The following is a 22,910-nucleotide window of genomic DNA, read 5'->3' on the forward strand; positions in this document are numbered from 1 at the left end:
GCGTCCGGCGCAGCCGAACGTGATGGGCGACGACATTATCCAATCAACTGCCAGGGAGCCTGAGAAGCGACCAATCAGCGTTAGGGGGGCGGGTCGACTGTCCAGACCCCTCCCCCTCTACTAAGTTAGGTTGACAGCTCTCCTTGCCCACCACTGTTTCTAAGGGTGCGCCACCTTACATTGCCCTAACTTTCAGTTATATACCCCCCCAATCTTTGACTGTTATATCTGTTAATATATTAAATCTTCATTTACTTTTCTGCATTTCCCTCCCATTCCCCCTCACCCTTGCTAACATCAGTTCTAAATTTCCCTTGGCAACTCATTTATAATGGAAATTTCCTATGTCAACATGTCACGCTGTAGCTGTGCCACCCCCCCCCCCCCCCAAACCCCCATCCTGAGGGGGGAGAGCTGGCATTTTACATGGCTGTTACTTTTGGAAGTAAGTTCGCGGTTGTGTCACTGAACGTGGTGACTGGTCTGTGCACAGCAAGATCCCGCAGGCAGGGAATGAGGTGAATGGCTGGTGGATCAATTGAGGGAGGAATGTTGGCCCGCGGGAGAGCACCCCCCCCCCCCCCCCCCCAAACCATCCCCTGATCTTCAAATACTGGCCGTAGGATCTTTTGCGTCCATCTGAGAGGGCAGGTGGAGCTTTGGTTTAATGTCTCAACCAAAAGACAGCACTTCTGGCAGCGCAACACTCCCTCAGTACTGACACTGGGAGTGAACCCACTGCACTGTTAGAGGTGCTGTCTTTCTGATGAGACTTTAAGCCGAAGCCCCATTTCGCCCCATCGGGTGGACGCAAAAGACTCCATGGTGCTGCCCTGATCAAAATGTAACCTTCAACCAGCGTCTCTGAAACAGATGCTGTGGTCGTCGTCCCATTGCTGTTTGTGGGAGCTTGCTGTGCACGCATTGTTTGCTGCGTTTCTCGCATTACAACAGCGACCACACTTCAGAAGTGTTTTATTGGCTGGAAAGCGCTTTGGGATGTCCTGAGGTTGTGGAACTGAACTACAGACATGCCAGTCTCTTCTTTCACTCTGGAAAGACTTGGGACTGTTGCCGTTCAGTTCTTGCATCATAGTTTTACTTGCCAGTCTATCAGCTTGACTGAACTTTGTGTTTTCCTCAGATTTGCGTCGTCGTGCTAGAGCAATTAAGGGGGAAGTAAGCATTCAGTGTTTTTTTTGGGAAGGAGACAGTCTTTATTTGAAGCTTGATTTTATTGTTACCAACAATGTGTTGGCTTCATTCAATTGGTACCACACACTCACCTCTGGATCAGAAAGTCTTGGGTTCGATCCCCACTTCAGGATAGGAGCCCATAATCCAGCCTGATGCTCCCAGTGCTGAGGAAGTGCTGTCTTTCAGATAAGCATAAAACTCCATCTACCTGTTCAGATTGGATGTGAAAGATCCCCCGGCACGTTGGAAGAGCAGGCGCAGTGCCCAACGTTCATTCCACCCTCGTTTCCGTGTGCGCGTGTGTGGGATCTTCCTGTGCACGACGCAGCTGCACTTCAAAATTGATGGATACGCACTTTGGACGTCCTAAGGGTGCGAACGGCGCTATGTAAATGCACGTTTCTTTTCCCGTCCTGTCACGTGGAAACGATTCCGCGCAGAAGGCGGCCATTCGGCCCATCGTGCTTGTGCCCAAGTGATGGGATTTTCCCTTAATCGAATGGTCAGAGGTGTGTTGGAAAGGATTCTTGCCTCGTGTGCAGAGCTGGATTTCGGCCGTTTTATTAATCGGCACCGTGTGCAAATTCTGTCAGGATGTCTCTTTCCAGCTTCCCGAGCTCATTTGACACTAGGATTCCTGCTTGTTGGGATTGGTCGCAGCTATAGTCCTGTGTGAGGTTGCAGGGCCGTGAAGTGAATTGGATCCAGGGTGCAGGGTTCAAATTGCCGCAAAATGTTGAAGTTAGATTGGCGTCTACGAGGAGGGGAGATTGAGCGATGCTTGAAAGCAGGCTTGTGGGGTTGATCTGTGGACCCTTTACAATAACCCTAATGACAGATGCACTGGTGCAGTTTGCATCATGTTCCTTTCAAGTGGGCAATCTCAGTTCCACCAAGCTGTGCTCGCACGTACACTCCAAGGCTGCTGCTGCTCACAACAGTTAGTTTTGGAGTAATGAGCGCTCAAGGATCAGCGAGCCAGAAGAGGAGGATCTCTGTAAAATGGACACCCTTCCTGCCCGTACATGATTGCTTTTGAACAGACCTTTTTTGTGCCAAGATTTGCCCTGGTAAATTGCTACCTCAACATTTCAAATTCGATCTTGCTGCGTTAACTGTCTCGGGAACATGGGAGCAGGAGTAAGTCAGTCAGCTCCTCCATGGGGCTGAGGGGCTGAATGGCCTCCTCCTACGTCTATGACCTTATTCTCCATTCAGTTAGATCATGGCTGATCTGGATATTAACTCCATCTAGCTGCCTTGCTTCTGTAACCCTGAACACCCTTACCCAACAACAAAAAAAAAACAGTCTCAGTTTTGAAACTTCCAATTGGCCCCCTCAGCCTTGACAGCTTTGTGTGGGAGAGAATTCCAGATTTCCAAGCCTTTGTGTGAAGAAATGCTTCTGGACATCCCCCCCCTGAATGGTCCGGCTCTAATTTTAAGGTTTTTTCCCCCCCTTGTTCTAGACTCCAACCCACCCCCTCCCCCCGACCCCACCAACCAGAGGCAATAGTTTCTCTCTATCCATACCATCAAATCCTTAAACACCTCAGTTAGATCACCCCTTATTCTTCATGCAAGAGCTGGTAGACTGGGTGTAAAACGCCCTCCTACGAAAAAAAAATAGATGCTAGTTCATTTTAAATCTGAGGCAAGTACATTTCTTGCTAGTCAGGAATATGAAGGGATATAAGAGAGAGCCAAGGCAAGCGGATGGAGCGAATATAAATATCAACCGTGATCTGATTAAATGGCAGAGCGCACTCAAGGGGCTGAATGGCCTCCTCCTGTTCCTGTGTTTCTGTACTGGAGGAAATACAAGCAAGAACATGGTGTAGTTGTAGGTTCTTCTGTCGAAGGAGTTTCTGTCATGTCTCCCAGCCCTGCATGGGAAGAAGTTCTGTATTCGTTGACTGACTATGGGCAGCGCTGTGGGAAATTTATTAGTTTTTAAATTTATTTTTTAATTCATTCTTGGGCCTAGCCAGTGATACTCATCCCATCATTTATTGTCCCTCCCTAATTGCCCTACAGAAGGTGCTGGTGAGCCACATCCCTGAACCGCTGCAGTCCGTGTGGGGTAGGTACACCCACAGTGCTGTTAGGGAGGGAGTTCCAGGATTTTGACCCAGCGACAGTGAAGGAACGGCCGATATAGTTCCAAGTCAGGATGGCGTGTGGCTTGGAGGGGAACTTGCAGGCGGTGGTGTTCCCATGCGTCTGCTGCCCTTGTCCTTCTAGGTGGTAGAGGTCGCGGGTTTGGAAAGTGCTGTCGAAGGAGCCTTGGTGCGTTGCTGCAGTGCATCTTGTAGATGGTACACACTGCTGCCACTGTGTGTCGGTGTGGGTGGGAGTGAATGTTTGTGGATGGGGTGCTGATCAAGCGGGCTGCTTTGTCTTGGATGGTGTCGGGCTTCTTGAGTGTTGTTGGAGCTGCACCCATCCAGGCAAGTGGAGAGTATTCCAACACACTCCTGACTTGTGCCTTGTAGATGGTGGACAGGCTTTGGGGAGTCAGGAGGTGAGTTACCACAGAATTCCAGCCTCTGACCTGCTCTTGTAGCCACGGTATTTGTGGCTGGTCCAGTTCAGTTTCTGGTCAATGGTAAGCCTCAGGATGTTGATAGTGGGGGATTCAGAGAAGATGGAACAATGTAATATTAAAAATCTAAACAAATTACACCAACATAGGGCTGCCATTTGAACAGTAAGGCAACATAACCAGCAAACTTTGAATTTACTGGGACTAAACTTAGCGATGCGCAGCATTGGAGGGATCCCAGAGTCACCTGTGAATTCTGATTTTTAAAGAGTCACTAAACTCTGGCAAGTACAGGTTGCTGATGGGTGGCGCAGTGGTTAGCACCGCAGCCTCACAGCTCCAGCGACCCGGGTTCAGTTCTGGGTACTGCCTGTGCGGAGTTTACAAGTTCTCCCTGTGACCGCGTGGGTTTCCGCCAGGTGCTCTGGTTTCCTCCCACAGCCAAAGACTTGCAGGTTGATGTGTAAATTGGCCGTTGTAAGTTGCCCCTAGTGTAGGTAGGTGGTAGGAGAATGGTGGGGATGTGGTAGGGAATATGGGATTAATGTAGGATTAGTATAAAAGGCGGGGCTAAAGCGTGGCGCATCGAAGAGACTTAGCAGTTGGCAGGAAAAAAGACAGAGGCGCAAGGAGAGAGCCAACTGTGTAACAGCCCCGACTGCCAATTTTATCCACAGCACCTGTGGAAGAGTCTGTCACTCTAGAATTGGCCTTTATAGCCACTCCAGGCGCTGTTCCACAAACCACTGACCACCTCCAGGCACTTACCCATTGTCTCTCGAGACAAGGAGGCCAAAGAAGAAGAAAAAGTATAAATGGGTGGTTGTTGGTTGGCACAGAATTGGTGGGCCGAAGGGCCTGTTTCAGTGCTGTATTTCTAAATAAATAAATAAACTGAGGGGAATCGCAAACTGGGCCGAAATTGCAATTTCTGGCGAAGATGGATGTCTCGTAAAGAGAAACTTGGAAAGCGAAACCAAAACGTGTTTGCACAGCTGGATCTAAAGCTGTTTGTAACCACCCTAGTTATCAGTGAATTATCTCATCATCGTTCAGTGCATTGGCAGTGAGTTATTTAGTCAGGGATAGCTCTCTCTGGTCACTGTGTTCTTTGTGTCTGCCTCCATTGCCTGTCCCTCCATTTATTCCAGTACCTGAGGGGGTGTGTCGATTATCAGGAGCGCTGCTGTCTGCAACGCAATTTGAGTCCAGAGTCCCCTATCTTAAATCTCACCGAGTCCTGTTCACCCATCGCCCTCTGCACCCACCTCCCCCCCCCCCCCCCCCCTCCCCCTGCTCGCTGATCTGCGCTGGCTCCCAGTCTGGAAAACCTCGAGTTTAACATTTGCATCCTGGTGTTCAGTTTTCCCTCCATGACCTCACCCGTGCCTCCAGCTGCCTGGGTCCCAAGCTCTGGAATTCCCTCCAAGTCTCTTCCTTTAAGACTCTCCATAAGACTGGTCACCTGCCCTAATATCCCCAATATCTGCGGCTTGATGTCAAATCTTGTTTGATAAACGCTCCTGTGGAGAGCCTTTGGGATATTTTACTACATTATAGGTGCTATATAAATACAAGCTGTTATTGCTGTTCATTCCAAATCCCCTGTCTATCAGGACTGCAGTACTGGATGAAACCCAACCCAGAGACCAAATCAGTCCTGTAACCATCTGCGCTGAGATAGACTGTACCAGTGACAGAGCATTGGTTCTCTCTCTTATAGTTTGTACTTGGAATGCCAACTATTTTCTCGGACAAGTGGTTGAATCTAACTCTGTCCAAGGCTGCAACTTCACAAGGTTGAAAAAGAACTAATTGTGCTCGGCATTTGTACGCAGTGATGTAGAATACAAAGTGTTGCTAAATGTTGATGGATTATGCGGTGCTTTCAGTTTTATTTTTGCTCGCTTGAGTGCATGTTTAGTCTCTCTTTTGAGATACTTAAATTTTCTTTTAAAATGAATTTTTCCCTCTCACTGCTGATCTATATTCCAATTTCAGGGCTTTGGGAGGTGGTTTCTGATATCAATGGGTCCTCAGTTTAGGAGAAAACTTGCATTTTTTGGGGGAATCCGCTTTCTTGAAACGCACATTGTAAGTGTGTGTAGATTCTGGACACAAAGGAACTTTTGAAGCGGAGTTCATGGTTTCAATGCCCCATATAATGCGGAGAATTGAGCCCAGCTGCAATCCCTGGCGTTGGTGGCTTCAGAGTGTGCATTCGTGTGTATGCTACTAAAACTGTTCAAGTCCAAATTGCTGTTCCAGGTTTATGCATGCAATACATTGTGTGTTTCAGTACTTTTGTGTGTCAGCTGGTGGCACTCTTCCCTCAGTTCAAACCCTGTGCAGTACCACGGGAGCACTACACTGTCGTTGGTGCCACCTTTTGGATGAGACTTTATAATAATTCAAAGATGCTTAAATTCTGGATTTTAAGTAGGAGTAGACTGTACCGCTAAAAACAGATTAATTGGTCCCACATTGCTTCTGTAGGATCTTTCTGTGCGCAGATTGGCAGCTGCATTTGCCTACATGATAGTATTTGGCTGTGATCGGGGAGATTGTTGGTGCTTCAGCAGTTAAATACATACCAGTGATGTGGAACTGACTGAGCCAGGAAGTGCCTGGTTCACATCCTGGTCCGCACTGAATTAGTAAACTGTGAGCGGTACAGTCAGCCTGTGTTCCAGGACTGAGAGGGGAGAAATGCCTTTGGGTTCTCACTCCCAGTTTCTGCGCGGGAAGGGACGCGTGTGCTTGTGTTGGTTTCAGGCAGGATTACGTTTGTTTTAGTGGGGTCCTCGGGGTCGATACAGCTGTTGGCACTTTCCCTTGGTTTGCCCGGGAATGGAAGGGACGTCTGTGGATCTGTAGAAATTCTTTCTATAGGACCTTTCACAGCCTCGTGTCATCCCAGTGCACTTTACAGTCATTTGAAATGCCTTTTTAAGTATCGTCACTGTTGTAATGTCGAAAGCGCAGCAGCCAATTTGTACACAGCAAGCTCCCACAAACAGCAATTAAATAAATGGCCACAGAATCTGTTTTAGGCATTGGTTGAAGGATAAATATGAGGTCAAGACAGCGGAGAGAGCTCCCCTGCTCCTCTCCCAATAGTGTCTGCGGGATTTGTTGCACCCACCTGAGAGGGCAGACGGGGCCTCGGTTCACTGTCTCATCTGAAAGATGGCACGTCCGACACCGCAGCACTCCCTCGGCACTGGGGAGTGTCGACCGCGATTATGGGCCGAGGTCTTTGGAGTGGGACTCAAACCAATGACCAACTGAGTCAGGAGAGAGAGAGGGGTACCCACTGAGCCAAGCTGGTACCTGTATCCCTGAAAGATAAAAGAACCAATATGAGGTGGAAATTCCTGGACAGTTTACAGACTTGGTACATGACAGAAACTTTACCAGACATTTAATACAAATGGCTAGTTTTTTTTCCCCCTCAAACTGGGGCACCTATATCTGCAAACATACTTGCTCAATAGTTTCTGCTTGTGTAAATGGGGAGCAAAGTCTGATTCTAGCCTAATCGAGCATTAATGGCTCTTCTGTCAAGCTGTCTAGCGTCTTGTGTGCAGCGCGACTATCTTGTGTGTGGTGCTTTGAGTGTGCAACACAGAACGTTCACTTGGTTTGGGTAGTTACAGGAGCTGCTGTGTTACAGTGCTGGCATTTAGTCTGGCTATATGTTTGTTTGGACAGAAGGAAGCGGGAGTAGAACAAAAGGGATCTTTGAGCCTTTTTTTTTTTGCGGGGAGGGGACGGCGGGGAGGAAGAAGAGAGAAGGGTGTAAGTATTACAGGTTGTTTAACATCTGACTTGCAGGAAAGGAAGGTCTGCGGAGAGAGTACGTTCGGAGGCTTAAGGAACCAAATGGAGGTTGAGTCAAAGGAGGCAATAATAGGGAAGACCAAAAGCTTGGCTAAAGAGATGTGATTTAACAAAGGTCTTAAAGGAGGTTTAGGAAGAGAATTCCAGAGGATGGGCGCTGAAGCCAAGGCCGCCAGTGAATAAAAACAACTTGTTTTTAGTGTATTAAAATGTCCCAAGGTGCTTCACAGGAGTGTTACCAAACAGTATTTGACTTTGAGCTACGTAAGGAGATATTGGGGCAGATGAAGTTTAGTCAAAGAGGTAGATTTGGATAAGTGCCTTACAGGAGGAAAGAGAGACTTAGAGAAGGAATTCCAGAGTCTGGGGCCCAGGCAACCAAAGGCATGGTCACCAATGGTGGAGCGATTAAAATGTCAGTTGCTCAGCAATTAGAAGAGCATAGAGATTTTGGTGGTTTGTGAAGGTGGAAGAGGTTGTGGGATGAAAGGGAGTGCGGGGTTGCACAAAAGCCCAGAGTTAGAGGCACAGGGAGTCCGGGGGAGGGTTGGAGGAGGTTAGAGTTGGCCAGGGGCGAGGCCATGGAAGGATTTGGACACAGGAGAGTTTTAAATTGGAGGCCATTCAACCCAACTATGGATCTTTGCCCTAGAAGATAATACTGGTGGTATTACATTCGCATGGATAGAGGATTGGTTAATGGACAGGAAGCAGAGAGTAGGGATAAAGTGGGCATTTTCAAGTTGGCAGTCTGTCACTAGTGGAGTGCCGCAGTGATTAGTGCTGGGGCCTCAGCTATTTACAATCTACTTTAATGACTTAAATGGAGAGACTGGGAGTAATGTATGTTAAGTTTGCTGACGATGCAAAGCTGGATGGGTATTTAAGCTGTGAGGAGAACACCGAGGCAGCAAAGAGATATAGATCGGTTAAGTGAGTGGTTAACCAGGTGGCAGATGGAGTATAATGTGGGCAAGTGTGAGGTTATGCACTTTGGTAGTAAGAATAGAACAGCAGAATTTTTCTACAAGGTGTGAAATTTGTAAATGTTGATGTTCAGAGGGACTTGGGTGTACTTGCACAAGGAATGCAGAAAGTTAGCATGCAGGTACTGCAAGCAATTAGGAAGGAAAATGTTATGTTGGCTTTTATTGTAAGGGGATTGGAGTACAATAATAAGGAAGTCTTGCTAGAATTATTACAGGGCTTTGGTGAGACCACACCTGGAATACTGTGCCCAGTTTTGGTCTCTATATGTAAGGAAGGATATACTTGGAGGCAGTACAGTGAAGGTTCACTAGATTGATTCCTCGGATGAGAGGGTTGTCCTATGATAGGCTGAGTAAATTGGGCTTATGCTGTCTGGAGTTTAGAAGAATGAGCGATGATCTCATTGAAGTATGCAAGATTTTGAAGGGGCTTGACAGGGTAGACACTGAGAGGTTGCTTCCCCCTAGCTAGGGAATCTAGAATACAGGAGCACAGTCTCTGGATCAGGGTCCAATTATTTAGGAGTGAGATGTGGAGAAATCTCTTCACTCAGAGGGTTGTGAATCTTTGAGGCTCTATCATTGAGTACATTCAAGACTGAGAGAGACAGATTTTTGGTGTCTCAGGGAATCGGGGGGGATATGGGGAGTGGGCGGGCAAGTAGAGTTGAGGTGCAAGATCAGCCATAATTGTATTGAACGGCGGAGCAAGAACTAGGAGCTGTAAGGTCTACTCCTATTTCTTCTGTTCTTACGAGCTTCCTCCCACCTCACATCTCCGTGTCAGCATCTCTATTCCTTTCTGCCTCATGTTTATCCAGCTACCCCTTAAATGCAGCTCAACCACTCCCTGTGGTAGCGAGTTCCACGTTCTCGCCATTCTCTGGGTAAAGAAGTTGCTCCTGAATTCCCGATTGGATTTATCAGTATTTATTGTTATCTTGTATTTATGGTCCTGAGTTTTAGACTCCCCACCTCCCACAACTGAAAAAATGTTCTCTGTCTACCCTATCGAACCCCTTCATAATCTTCGAGCCCCAGCCTGATCAGTCTTTCCTGATTGTTCCTTCATCATCCTTGTAAATCTTTTTTTTTTTGCACCTTCTCCAGTGTCTTTATATCATTTTTATAATATGAAGATCAGAACTGTTCACCACACTCCCAAGTGTGGTCTAACCAAGGTTTGATACAAGTTGAACATAACTTCTCTACTTATTAATTCTATCCCTCTAGAAATAAATGCTTGTGCTTGGATTGCATTTTCTAATCTATGTTACTTCTTTTAGTGGTTTATAAATCTGTGCCTCTAGATCCCCTTGCTCCATTATCCCATTTAGATTCTCATTGTCCAAGGAATATGTGGCCTCATTTCTCCTACCAAAACACACCACCTCGCACTTATCTATATTGAAATCCATATGGCGTTTACACACCCTTTCAGCAAATTTATTAACATCATTTTGTGTTTAGTTACAGTCTTCAGTATTAATTACACCCTCCTCACCTTGACCCCAATAGTATGAAGCGACTGTTACTTAAATGGGAAGGAGTTAGTGTGTATGTAAAATGAAAGACATGGTTGTCTACTCGGAACAGCCGGCCAAACTCCTTTGACCCTCCGCTTCTCTCTGCGCCTTTGCCTCTCGATGCTCATCTTTTCACCCAAGCAGTCTGTCCCCCCTCTCCCAGTACCTGCTTCCTTTTTTATCCTTCGTTCTCCACCCTAGGCACGTTGTAAGATTTTTCCTACTCAAAGAGCTGCTTAAGTTTAAGTTGCAGCTTGGCCAGAGAGCACTAGCGGCGGTGGGCAAAGGAGCAACACTGTAAACAGGTCAGACAGGGTTGAGTGCTGATGAGAAATGAAAACGATTTGGATTCCACGCTGTAGCTTTAACTGGGTGAGTTACCCTAGCTATGGGTGCATCCAATTGAGACAAGAGCCTTGAATGAGTCCCTTTTCCCTCAAATCTAAATCACCAAATTGCAATTCTGGGACATGTCCTCCTCTTGCCATAAGCTTCCATCCCTTCCTGTCTCCCTGTTGCATCTTCTTTCCTTTCTCTTGTTTGGTCTCTACTCTGATCTCTCCCCTCCTCTTCCTCTTAAGCCATGAAGGTTCCACCCTATCCACTTCTCCCTCCTCCTCATCGCGCCGTCAACTACTGTAACTCCCATGATCTCCCAACTGCTGGGACTCTTCACCTCCCTCACTCATCCCTCCGTCCAACAATTTAGAGGCGTTTAGACGCCAGGCTTGGTGTCACCCGAACCCTGCTTAAATGCTGCCTGCATCCCACGTTTCGGTCCATCTGGATAGTGCAGTGATACCAGCTGTATGAATATTAGCTGCTGTTTCCCAGAATGGCCGGTATGATTTCGAGAGCTTTTTTGGTGTTGTCATGCAGGCCCCCACCTGCCAAGAATGAGGCACATATATTTCGCCACATGGACATTACACTTTAAAACTGTTGCTAGGAAGAAAAGAAGGCCGATCACAAGAGGTTTCCAGGCCCCTGGCTGGAAAGACATTATTTTTTTCAGACTAGCAGACAGTGTTGGAACAAAGAAACCAGCCCCTGCCCCAATACACCAGTCGGTCACGTGACCACCTGCTGGCCAGCTAGGGGAGTTTTAAATTGGAAAACAGATTTTGAACTGGCAGAAAGCTCGTGACTCTTGGATTGACTCTTGGTCTGCTTCCATCTCCTTCTCACGGAACTCCAAGATCCATTGAAGACATTTGAACCCTGAGAAAGCAAAGCCGAGAGTGAAGAAGGTTTCGGAAGAATACTGGGCCCCAACGAAAAGCAAGATCTACCTACAAGCAAGGACTACAACGAGCTAGAAGCACAGTAACCAAAAACCCCTCTTCTGATATCGCCTCAAACCTCTCCACTATTTTTCTTCTCTTTTCTGTCTCTCTTTGCATGTGCCTGTCAAGTATGCATGCGAGCTTGGGGCTCGGCGTGTATCCGTAGGCATTAACCGAATTAGAGTTTGCTTTAATAAAAGCAAAATACTGCGGATGCTGGAAATACTCAGCAGGTCTGGCAGCATCTGTGGAGAGTTTGTTTTAATGAATTTCCCTTTTCTTCAAACCTGAGAGAGCCTGTTTGTGCTTATTTCTTTGCCTTAAATTGGAAAGCAGTGAATAAGGATACACCAAAACAGTGTTTAAAAATTAAATCCTGTTGCAGTAAGACCAGGTGAAGGCTGAAAGGGACTCCTAGATACCTTCCTCACCTGGTCGTAACAGTAGGCTTTTCAAGTCCTCAATCAGGACGTTGGTGTTGCTCATGACTTTTTCCATTTTACGAAGCACAATGGTGTCGTGGCGAATGGCAGGCTGGGCAAGTTGTAACAGTGCCGGGATCCACTCTCTTGGAGTGGATTTGGGTATCACTGACATTGTGCTCATGGTGGTATTTAGCTACACAACCAATGGTCTTTGGTGTCTGCAGGCAGAGCAGTATTCTGCAGCAGGCTAGTCTTGGTGTAGTGTCGTGGTTATGACACTACCAGTAATCCAGAATTCATGAGTTCACATCCCACCATTGGCAAGCATTGGGAACGGTTATATTGCTGGGTTAGTAATCCAAGACATGAGTTCCAATCCCACTGTGGCTGAATTTGAATTCAATTAATCATCTGTTAATCAGTTAAATCGGGAATAAAAAGCCTGTCACAATAATGGTGATCATGTAGCTGCTAGTTTATTGCCAAAAAAAAACCCCCATCTGGTTTACTGATTTCCTTTAGGGAAGGAAATCTGCTGTCCTTATTTGGTCTGGCCTACATGTGACTCCAGACCAACAGCAATGTAATTGACTCTTAACTGCCCTCTGAAATGGCCTGAGCGATACTGAGCCTCTACAACTGTGCAGGGCGCTGGTGAGGCCACACCTGGAGTACTGCGTACAGTTTTGGTCCCCGTATTTAAGGAAGGATCTACTAGCATTGGAGGCAGTTCAGAAAAGGTTCACTAGGTTGATTCCTGGGATGAAGGGGTTGTCTTATCAAGAACGGCTAAACAGGTTGGGCCTTTATTCATTGGAGAATGAGATGTTGAGGATATGTTTCCACTGGTGGGGGAATCTCGAACTAGGGGACATAGTTACAGAATAAGGGGGCACACATTTAAAACTGAGATGCGAAGGAATTTCTTCTCTGAGGGTGGTGAATCTCTGGTAGAGATTCTTCTTGTGTGCGTTGCAGCCAAGATGTACCTACAGACACACTTTGCAGTATCTGGATAGGGATGAAGTGTGAGGTAGAGAAGTGTAGGAACCCTGGCTGGTTTGGTGCCCGGCTTGCCGTACTGGAGATCAGCGGACTCAATTTACCTAGGATTAATCCTGGACCGCATGGCACAGTACTAGGCCCTGTGGGGTAATCACACACCGCCCCCCCCCCCCAACCCTGGAGAGAGTTTATCTAAGTGGGACTGCTCTCACATGGTTCCATTCTTACCTATCTAATCGTACCTATCTACCAATTCCATCCCCCTCCCTGGCAACTACCTGAGACTGAACCAGACTGTTCACAGCCTTGGTGCTTTATTTGACCCCGAGATGAGCTTCCAACATATTCATGCCATCTCGAAGATTGCCTATTTCAGCCTCTGTAACCTCTCCCCTGTCTCCGCTTATCTGCTGAAACCCTCATTCGTGCCTTTGTTACCTCTAGACTTGACTATTCCAACACATTCCTGGCTGGCAAACTTGAGGTCATCCAAAATGTTTCTGCCCGTGTCTTGCACCAAGTCCCGTTTGCCTATCCCTCCTGTGCTCATTGATCTACATTGGCTCCCAGTCAAGTAATGTCTTGATTTTAAAATCCTCATCCTTGTTTTGAAATCCCTCTGTGGTCTTGCCCCTCCCTATCTCTGTAATCACCTCCAGCCCCACAGCCCTCAGATCTCTCTGCTCCTCTAATTCTGGCCTCCTGAACATCCCTGATTTTAATCGCTCCACCATTGGCGGCCGTGCGTTCAGCAGCCTGGGTCCTAAGTTCTGGAATTCCCTCCCTGTGCACCTCTGCCCCTCCACCTTGCTTTCCTCCTTTAAAATGCTCCTTAAAGCCAAGTTTTTGGTCACCTGACCTAATATCTCCTCGTGTGGCTCAGTGTCATATTTTATTTTATACTGCTCCTTTGAAGTGCCTTGGGACGTTTTATTATGTGAAAAGGCGCACAATAAATATAAGTTGTTTTCTGCGCTCTGTTTTGTGTGCCTAGTTTCTGTGCTACACTGAGAATCCTAATACAAAGTAATTGGACCACTCGATAGCAGTGACACTGTGCTGAGTCACCAGGCACACTGTTAATACCTGGCAGCACATGCCTCGTTTGTGCACAAGAGCACAGAATGTTCTGTAAAATGGGTGAGGCAGCTAGATGGAGCAGAAGTTTTAGTTTGCTTCAAAACAATCTTTCACTCTTGTCTGACCTGTACAGCCAATACGGTCTTTAATAGCGGTCCTGAAACCGCTTTTGTTTTAGCTTCAGGGTCCGCCTGTTGCGAAGGTGACGATTCTTGTTGGAGCCCGGCACCCTTCCGCTACCTCGGTCATTCTGCACGCGTGGCTGGAGGCAGCAAGTGTCAGGCCATTCAACCATGTAGGGCACCACACCTGAGCCCGATCCTTACCCCCGCCCCCATACGCACTTTATTTTTACAACCGGGTACATCAGTGGATAACAATCAGGAGCGGGAACCCTGGTTGACTTTTTTTTTCCATTGCTAGTCAAGGATTTGACCAATTGTAACAGGATGCCTGTCACCCCTCTCTTTCTAGTACATTGGCTGTGCTTCTTACATCATAACACTGAAAAGTACTTCAATGGATGTAAATTGCTCTGGGGGGCACAGAGTGAAAGATACTTGATAAATTCTTTTCAACACAAATTTGTCATTGGCTTTTCACTATTGTACTCTATGTCCCTATTTTCAGATAATGGTTGATCTGTATCTCAGCTATATTTTCCCTCCTACGTTCCAAGTCCCTTGATCCCCTAACACAAACTCTATCGATTTTCATTTTTGAAAACTCCAATGTATATTTGGCACCCCCCATCAATGGAAATGGACCATTCGGCCCAAGCATCCGTGCTGAGCCCCTTCCTACCCCTCTTCATCTTCCCCTTCTGTTTTTTTCTTCCTCATTTACTTATCAAGCTTCCCTTTAAATGCTTCAGAACATCTGAACCACGAAATCCTTTTGCTCCTCTCCCCCATTGAGACTCTTATTATCCAAGCAGTTGGTGACCTCCTTATTCTTCCGACCAAAATGCACCGTCTATATTGAAATTCATTTGCCAGTTACCCGCCTGTTCTGCAAGCGTATGAATGTCCTCTTGTATTTTGTCGCATTCTTCCTCGGCATTAACCATGGTGTTGCCCGCAATTGTACTTCCAATTCCCGAGTCTAAATGGTTAATGTGAATGGTGAACAACAGTGGTCTCAGCACTGATCTCTGTGGAATGCCATTTCCCCCACCTTTTTCCAGGCTTGAGAAGCTACCCTTAACTCTGGTTTTGTAGCCAGCTTGCTATCCATTCCGCTTCCTGTCCAGATTCCACATTAGTCTAACCTCAGTCACGAATCCTTTTCAGATTTAATCTCCTCGATCAGATCGCCCCCTCAGTCATACGCTGGGGTGAGTCAGGTGCTTCAGCAGAGGTAGGGTGGGGCAGCAAGTGATGCTTGAAGCAGGTTGGAACGGGAATTTCCGTGGTGTGCTTGTGAAGCGGAAAGCCCCAACTTGAAAAGGAAGACTTCTCTCATTGCAAACTCAAAAGGGCAGGATGTAGTCAGACTGGTCCCGGGAGCTGGGGTCAAATTCTGCTGTTATCTCCCCACCGCTGAGGGCCGTGTCCCTAATTTATTCTCCTCTTACTGGTTGCGGAGCCTCCGAGTCCCCAAGTGGTTCAGAATGGGGTCAGTCCAAATATTGGTGCAGTCTTTTAGCTGGCAGAAAGTGAAACTGCTTGGTGTATCAGAAGAGAAACTTGCACAGCACTTCCAGCACGCTCGCAAGCCGTTCAGCCCAACATGCTCCTTTCCAGGTTGGGTATAACAACACCCTGCCGAATCGGAGTGCCTTAAAGCAGAGACCTCCAGCCTGGCACGGCCTGGATACAAGTCTGCGATGTTTCTCTCTCCCGCCCTTACTTGAGTGAGGTGTGCTGGTTCGAGCAGCCGTTCATCGTGTGCGAGCTAAAGACGGCAGGGCTGTTCCACTGCGGCGGGCAGCACAGCCTGGCCTGACCCCGTCCTCGCACTTTCCCGAGGGGTGGGGGGGTGGTCGCTAGATGATGGTGAGCTGGAACCTTGGCTGGTTTGTGCACCTGATACCTTTTGCAATCGAATGACTTTAGAACCCTTTAGACCCAGGGTTGTTACCAGCGGCATAACTCAGTACGTAACCCCTGCCTGAGCCCAGGACGGGTTGCCTTGGAGGGGAGGAGGCGCCATCTTGACCTGGTTGCTTTTATGATCTGATCGGCTTTGAGATTGTGATCTGGATTTCTGCCGTCCTCTTTGGAATGGGTTTCCAATCAATGAGAGCACAGGTTATTACAGACCAGAAATAGGAAGAGAGGGAGGCCAGGGCTAATCCAACTCTTATCAGTGTTGTTGGGGGGAAATAGGACAATGCTGGACACCACACATTAGGAAGGATGCCAAGGCCTTGGAGAGGGCACAGAAGAAATTTACCAGAATGGTATTGAGAATGAGGAACTTCAGTTACATGGAGAGACTGGGGAAAGTGGGATTCTTCTCCTGACAGCAGAGAAGGTTAAGGAGGAGATTTAATAGAGATTTTCAAAATTATGAAGGTAGAGTAAATCAGGAGAAACTGTTTCCAGTGGCAGGAGGGTCGGTAACCAGAGGAACACAGGTTTAAGATGATTGGCAAAAGAACCAGAGGGGGAGAGCAGAATTTTTTTCTTACACAGCGAACTGTTGTGATCTGGAACGCGCTGCCTGAAAGGGCCATACAAATTAGGAGCAGAAGTAGGCCATTCAGCCCATTGAGCCTGCTCTGCCATTTAATAAAATCATAGCTGATCTGTTTCTGTCTCGAATTCTATACTCCCAACGTCCCCTGATGGTCTTTGATTCCCTTGTCTAACCGGAATCTATTGACCTCCGCCTTAAAAATACTCTCGCCCTGCCTCCTCCACCTTCTGAGGCAAAGAGTTCCAAAGTCACACAACCCTCAGAGAAAAAAAATTCCCCTCGTCTCTGTCCTAAAAGGGCAACCCCTAATTTTCAAACAGTGCGCCCTAGTTCTGGACTCGCCCACAAGAGGAAACATCCTCTCCGCATCCACCCTGTCAAGACCCTTCAGGATCTTACATACTTCAATCATGTCTCCCCTCACTCTTCTAAACTCCAGTGAAAACAAGGTCAGTCTGTCCAACCTTTCCTCATAAGGCAACCCGCTCATTCCAGCTATCAATCGAGTAAACCTCCTCTGAATCACCTCCAACGCATTCACATCCTTCCTTAAATAAGGAGACCAAAACTGTAGGCAGTATTAGAGATGGGGTCTCACTGATGCCCTGTATAACTGAAGCATAACATGCTTTTTATTTTCAATTCCTCTTGGTGGAAGCAAATTCAATAGTAACTTTCAAAAGGGGAACTTTGGATAAATACTTGAAAGGGAAAGCATTGCAGGGCTATGAGAAAAGAGCAGGGGGATGCCACTAATTGGATAGCTTGTAAGAGCTATCACAGTCATGATGGGCTGAATGGCCTCTTTCTGCACTGTAAGATTCCATGATTCGATAGTCTATTTATATTTTTAGTGCTTCTGACAGTTGAGACAGGATAGGGAAGTGAGTCTCAGTGGGCTGAATGGTCTTTTGTTCTCCTCAGCTTTACATTGCATTCTGAATAGTTGCTCATTCCTCAGTGTTAATGGGTGAGTTAAAATGCTTATTGGGGCTGGGGGGGTGGGGTGTTACGACGGGGTGGGTCAGATTTACTGGGAGGTCAGCTGGTCCAGTGACTCCTGGGGCTTTGGTAGCCAAAGGGTTGAGTGATGCTGCAGACTCAAAAGCTTTACATCTGATGGCTGTACTGTTAACAGCAGGTGTGGCAGCCACACACCTATGTGTCTGTTAGTGCTGTCGTATGCAGAAGAGCTAACATCTGAGAGTGTTGGTGTCGGAGGAATTGGTCTGACTGTAGTCTGGTCGATGCAGAATGTCCTTTTCCATTGCGTGTTCGCTGACCTACTTTGACTCCCAGTCTGGCAGCGCCTCATTTTTAAAATTCTCATCCTTGTTTTCAAATCCCTCCATGGCCTCGCCCCCTCTCCCTATCTCTGTAACCTCCTCCAGCCCCTCTGCACTCCTCCAGATGTGACCTCTTAAGCATCCCTGATTTTAATCGCTCCACCATTGGTGGCCGTGCTTTCAGCTGCCTGGGTCCTAAGCTCTGAAATTCCCTCCCTAAACCTCTCCGTCTCTCTCTCTCTCTCTCTTTTTAAGACTCTCCTTAAAACGGACCTCTTTGACCAAGCTTTTGGTCTCCTTATTGGGCTCCCATTACATTCCGATGATGGTTTCACCATGCCAAAGGCGCTATATAAATGCAAGTTGTTTGTTGTAACATGCATGCTCATTCCCCTCTTGTTTCCAGGCAGGGGTTATGAGCCTCGATGAATACGCGAAGACGCCACGGTCCCTCCAGTACTGAGCAGGGAGTCTACCTCGGGCCAACGCAGACGCAAGTGCTCTCCTCCAAATCCTGTCCTTCGCTCTCCGTCACTTCCGGCCCATCCGCCACCTTTCTAGAAGACGACATGTCGTGCCGTGATCGCACGCCGGAGTTCTTCGCCGCCTGCAAGTCGATGCAGAGCAGACAGGTGCGTGCTCGCAGTCTGCTGTGCAGGGGTGTGGTGAGGGAGGAGGTCTTCAGCGATGTTGCTCTGGCCATCATGAGGTGGGGTAGACTTGATAGACCAGCTGGTCTTTTGCTGCCAGTCAGTTATGTATGTTAATGTCTCCGCTATTACAAGGCTCTGCGGCTTTATCAATATTAATGTATGCGTCACTCCACTAATATAGCGTTACTGGGGGCAGAAGTTTCTCCTGAGTTCCCGATTGGATTGATCAGCAACTGTCTTACATTTACAATCCCTAGTTCTGGTCTCGCAAGCGGAAACATTTTCTCCACGTCTACCCCATCAGGATAATCCTACAGGCCTCGATCGGGTCACCCTTCAGTCACCTTTTCTGGAGCTGCACCACCCTAACCGACAAACAAGGGAGATCATTTTAATGAGAACCTTTTAACTTTGGCTGTCTGGCTCAGGAGCAGGGTCAGTCGAGGTTCTCCACAATTAGGTAACTTATTGGAACTCACCGCGTAGGATCAGCTGCGAAATAGTTTGCCAGCTTCAAACTTTTTGCACCTAAAAGTCTTGGGGTTGAGCCGCACACTTAGGCAGACACTTCCATTGCAATGCTGAGAGAATGCAGCACTGTGTGAGGCACCAGCCTTGTAGTGAGACAGTAAACCGAAGCCTCGTCTGCCTGTACCAGTGGTTCAGCGCAGTGTTGAAAGTCCCCTGATGGGAGAGCAGGCCATTCTTCCCATGTCCTCCAGCAGGCACAGCATGCGTTGCAAGTACTTCCTTCATCCTTTCTCACAATTCATTAAATGTAGTGCCCGAAAGATTTATTATTTTTTTTTTTGCAGTCCTTTTGCTGTGGTGGTCGCCTGACAAGAGGCAGGGCAGACTTTGAAGAGGGGACTTAATTTGCCCGCTCAGCCCTGCCGGTTTATTGCTCCTTAATTCTATGTCTGTTGTGGCTCAGTGGGTATCCCTCTGTCACTCACCCACTCTCTTGCTCGCTCTTTTGTGCACGTGCTCTCTCTGTCGCTCCCCCCCCCGCCCCCCCCCAACCCGCCCAGCTCGCACTCACCTCTGAGTCAGAAGATCCTGAGCCCAAGCCCGTTGTAGAAACTTGAGCCCATAATCCAGGCTCCCACACCCAGTACAGTACTGAGGGAGTGCTGCACTGTCGGAGGTTTTTCCCATTCTTTCGTGGGATGTGGGCATCGCTTGCCAAGGCTGGCATTTGTTGCCCATCCCTAATTGCCCTTGACAATTGAGTGGCTTGCTAGGCCACCTCAGAGGGCAGTTACGAGTCAACCGCATTGCTGTGGGTCTGGAGTCACATGTAGGCCAGACCGGGTAAGGACAGCAGATTTCCTTCCCTGAAGGACAAACGGTGAAGCAGATATAACAGTCGATAGTTTCATGGCACCATGACTGAGACTAGCTTTCCGTTCCAGATTTTTATGAACTGATTGAATTTAAATTCCACCAGCTGCTGTTGTGGGGTTTGAACCCAAGTCCCCGGGGCATTAACCTGGGCCTCTGGATTACTAGTCCAGTGACGTTATCACTACGCCACCGTCGGTTCGTATGTTTACAATAACCTGAGGCCCTCGCTGCCATCTCAGGTGGTGTAAAAAGATACTGTTGAGCAGGGGTATCCTGGCTAATAAGATCCTTCAACCAATATCACTAAAACTTGTGATCTGATCGTTAACACATTGCTGTTTGTGGGATCTTGCTGTGCCCAGTTTGGCTGCCATGTTTCCTATATTGCAACAATGACTGCACTTCAAAAAGTACTTCATTGGCGATAAAGGGTTTTAGGCCTTCCTGAGGTTGCGAAAGGCACAATATAAATGTCAGTCCTTACATATGTGGTTACCTCCATTTTAATTCGTCCACCCTCCGATCTTTCTCTTTTAGAATGGACTGCAGGTTAACAAGCCGCTCCTGAATGCTGTGCGCCAGCGGAGTGAGTTCTCCCTCATGGCAAAGTGAGTATCAGCACGCTGGTAACAAACCGAATATACAGGTGGTATGGGGTAGCCCAGTGAAGGGCGATGGGTCAGGCTGCCAGCGCAAAGCTGATGCAGTCAGTGCCTCTGCTGTGGCTGCCTGTTTCTGTTCACCCCCGCTGCCCTTCCCCCTCCCCACAAACCTGAGCTCTTCTGGTCGGTGTAGCTCACTAAGTGGGGGGCATTGAGTGTGTCGGGTGCCTGACCCCACTTAATCACCAGGGAGGCGAATCCCCTTCGAATTGACCATGATGCTGGTTAACTCCCTAGTGGCTTCTGGTGCTACATGCCCTGTCTGTTGGTGGCGTGGAGGCAAGAAATGACAGCAAGCCCGGGGTGCTGTTCCTAGCTTTCTGCCTTGCCCTCCTGTTGGCTGATCACGGAGGGGCACTGCTGGGAGTTGAGACAAAGTCTCCAAATGGGACTGATTGGCTGACTGCGAAACGGGTTTTAGCCGAATCAGTAGCACGTGTGTGGCCATGGCACATCGCTATGTTATAAGAATGGCTGAATTAGAAAATGAAAAATGCCCTGCTATTTTCAGTGGGAGAATTTGGTTGATGCTGAGGCATACTGTTGGAGCAGAGTAGAGGGAGCTTTATCTGTATCTAACCCCCGTGCTGTACCTGTCCTGGGAGTGTTTGATGGGGACAGTGTAGAGGGAGCTTTACTCTGTATCTAACCCGTGCTGTACCTGTCCTGGGGGTGTTTGATGGGGACAGTGTAGAGGGAGCTTTACTCTGTATCTAACCCCGTGCTGTACCTGTCCTGGGGGTGTTTGATGGGGACAGTGTAGAGGGAGCTTTACTCTGTATCTAACCCCGTGCTGTACCTGTCCTGGGGGTGTTTGATGGGGACAGTGTAGAGGGAACTTTACTCTGTATCTAACCCCGTGCTGTACCTGTCCTGGGAGTGTTTGATGGGGACAGTGTAGAGGGAGCTTTACTCTGTATCTAACCCCGTGCTGTACCTGTCCTGGGAGTGTTTGATGGGGACAGTGTAGAGGGAGCTTTACTCTGTATCTAACCCCATGCTGTACTTGTCCTGGGGGTGTTTGATGGGGACAGTGTAGAGGGAGCTTTACTCTGTATCTAACCCCGTGCTGTACCTGCCCTGGGAGTGTTTGATGGGGACAGTGTGGAGGGAGCTTTACTCTGTATCTAACCCCGTGCTGTACCTGCCCTGAGAGTGTTTGATGGGGACAGTGTAGAGGGAGCTTTACTCTGTATCTAGCCCCATGCTGTACCTGTCCTGGGGGTGTTTGATGGGGACAGTGTAGAGGGAGCTTTACTCTATGTCTAACCCTGTGCTGTACCTGATATTTCTCAGCGCTAACATCCATCACTTTGTAAAGAAACAATTACTGGGCCAGTGGTGGGTGAGGCCCTTTTTCCTGGACTCATTGTGGCTGCCAACGAGTGAGAGAGGTCCAAGACACTCCTGTTCTCAGTGTTCCAACTCTCTGGACCTGCAGCACACCACAAAGGAGGCTGGCAAAGATTGATAAAGGAATGAAACCTTCAGATTGCAGGCTGTGTTCATAGAAAAACTGTGCACCTGCATGGATGTGCAGGTTGAATGTGATACCATTGTTTGTTTCATTGCAGACGCATCGGCAAAGATTTGAGTAACACATTCTCCAAACTGGAAAAGCTGACCATACGTGAGTAAATGAATCATAGAATAGTACAGCACGGAAGGAGGCCATTCGGTCTATCATATCAGGCTGTGATGTATTTTACCATTGAGGGTCATGCCAGATCTCCTGAATTCCACTCTGTTTTCCTCGAGGAAGCAACTAAAATCCGGTTAGATTCTTGTTGGGTCGCCTAGTGGTTCTGCTATTGGGCGAACAGTGTTCAAATCCCACCAGGGCCCAGATGTGAAACTGTGTTCAGTAAATCTGATGGTTTGTGGCATAGCCCCGTAAAACAGGACGATGGAAAGCGGGTAGATTATCTTAAATGATTGAAGAGTACGGCGGAGCAGGAGGCTGCTCAGCTCATCGAGTCTGTGCCAGCTCTTTCGGCACGCTGCCCCCTGCTCTTTCTCCATTCAAGTATTTGTACGAGTACCTTCTTTGAAGGTTGCGATTGAATCTGTCTCCATCGCCCCCATTAGAGAGTGCATTCCAAATCCTAACCGCCCGTTGTGTAAAAGCCCCACTGGGTGACTCATGCCCTTCAGGGTAGCAAACCTGCTATCCTTACCCGGCTGGCCCTCACTACACGCCCTCAGGGCAACTTGGGCTGTGTCGTAAATGCAGCCTTTCCCGCACCGTCCCCCTCCCAAGAACAAGTCCAAAACGTGTAATCTACTAAGTGGAGAAGCGAAGGTTAATCGTGGGCAGTGTTTTGAGTTAACTCGGGACAGAGAGTAACAAACGCTGAAGTGGCAGCGCCAGCACTGTTGTCAGGATAGCCCTTCTGCACGTAGAGTATGAGCAGCAGCTGGAG

General features: G+C 47.9%; 1 protein-coding gene across 3 annotated transcripts in view; it reads left to right on the forward strand.

The window, feature by feature from the left end:
• Nucleotides 1-22,910, forward strand: part of stx5a (syntaxin 5A) — a 61,206-nt gene that overhangs the window by 22,701 nt on the left and 15,595 nt on the right. For all 3 annotated transcript variants that reach the window (XM_068021734.1, XM_068021733.1, XM_068021732.1), the window contains exons 2-4: nucleotides 18,232-18,457; nucleotides 20,363-20,433; nucleotides 22,062-22,117. In XM_068021734.1, coding sequence (XP_067877835.1) covers nucleotides 18,251-18,457; nucleotides 20,363-20,433; nucleotides 22,062-22,117 — 334 coding nt within the window. In that variant the 5' untranslated portion in view covers nucleotides 18,232-18,250. The remainder of the gene's footprint in view (nucleotides 1-18,231; nucleotides 18,458-20,362; nucleotides 20,434-22,061; nucleotides 22,118-22,910) is intronic.

The sequence above is a fragment of the Heterodontus francisci genome, chromosome 44, assembly GCF_036365525.1.
Source record: "Heterodontus francisci isolate sHetFra1 chromosome 44, sHetFra1.hap1, whole genome shotgun sequence".
In the NCBI taxonomy this organism is placed as follows: domain Eukaryota; kingdom Metazoa; phylum Chordata; class Chondrichthyes; order Heterodontiformes; family Heterodontidae; genus Heterodontus; species Heterodontus francisci.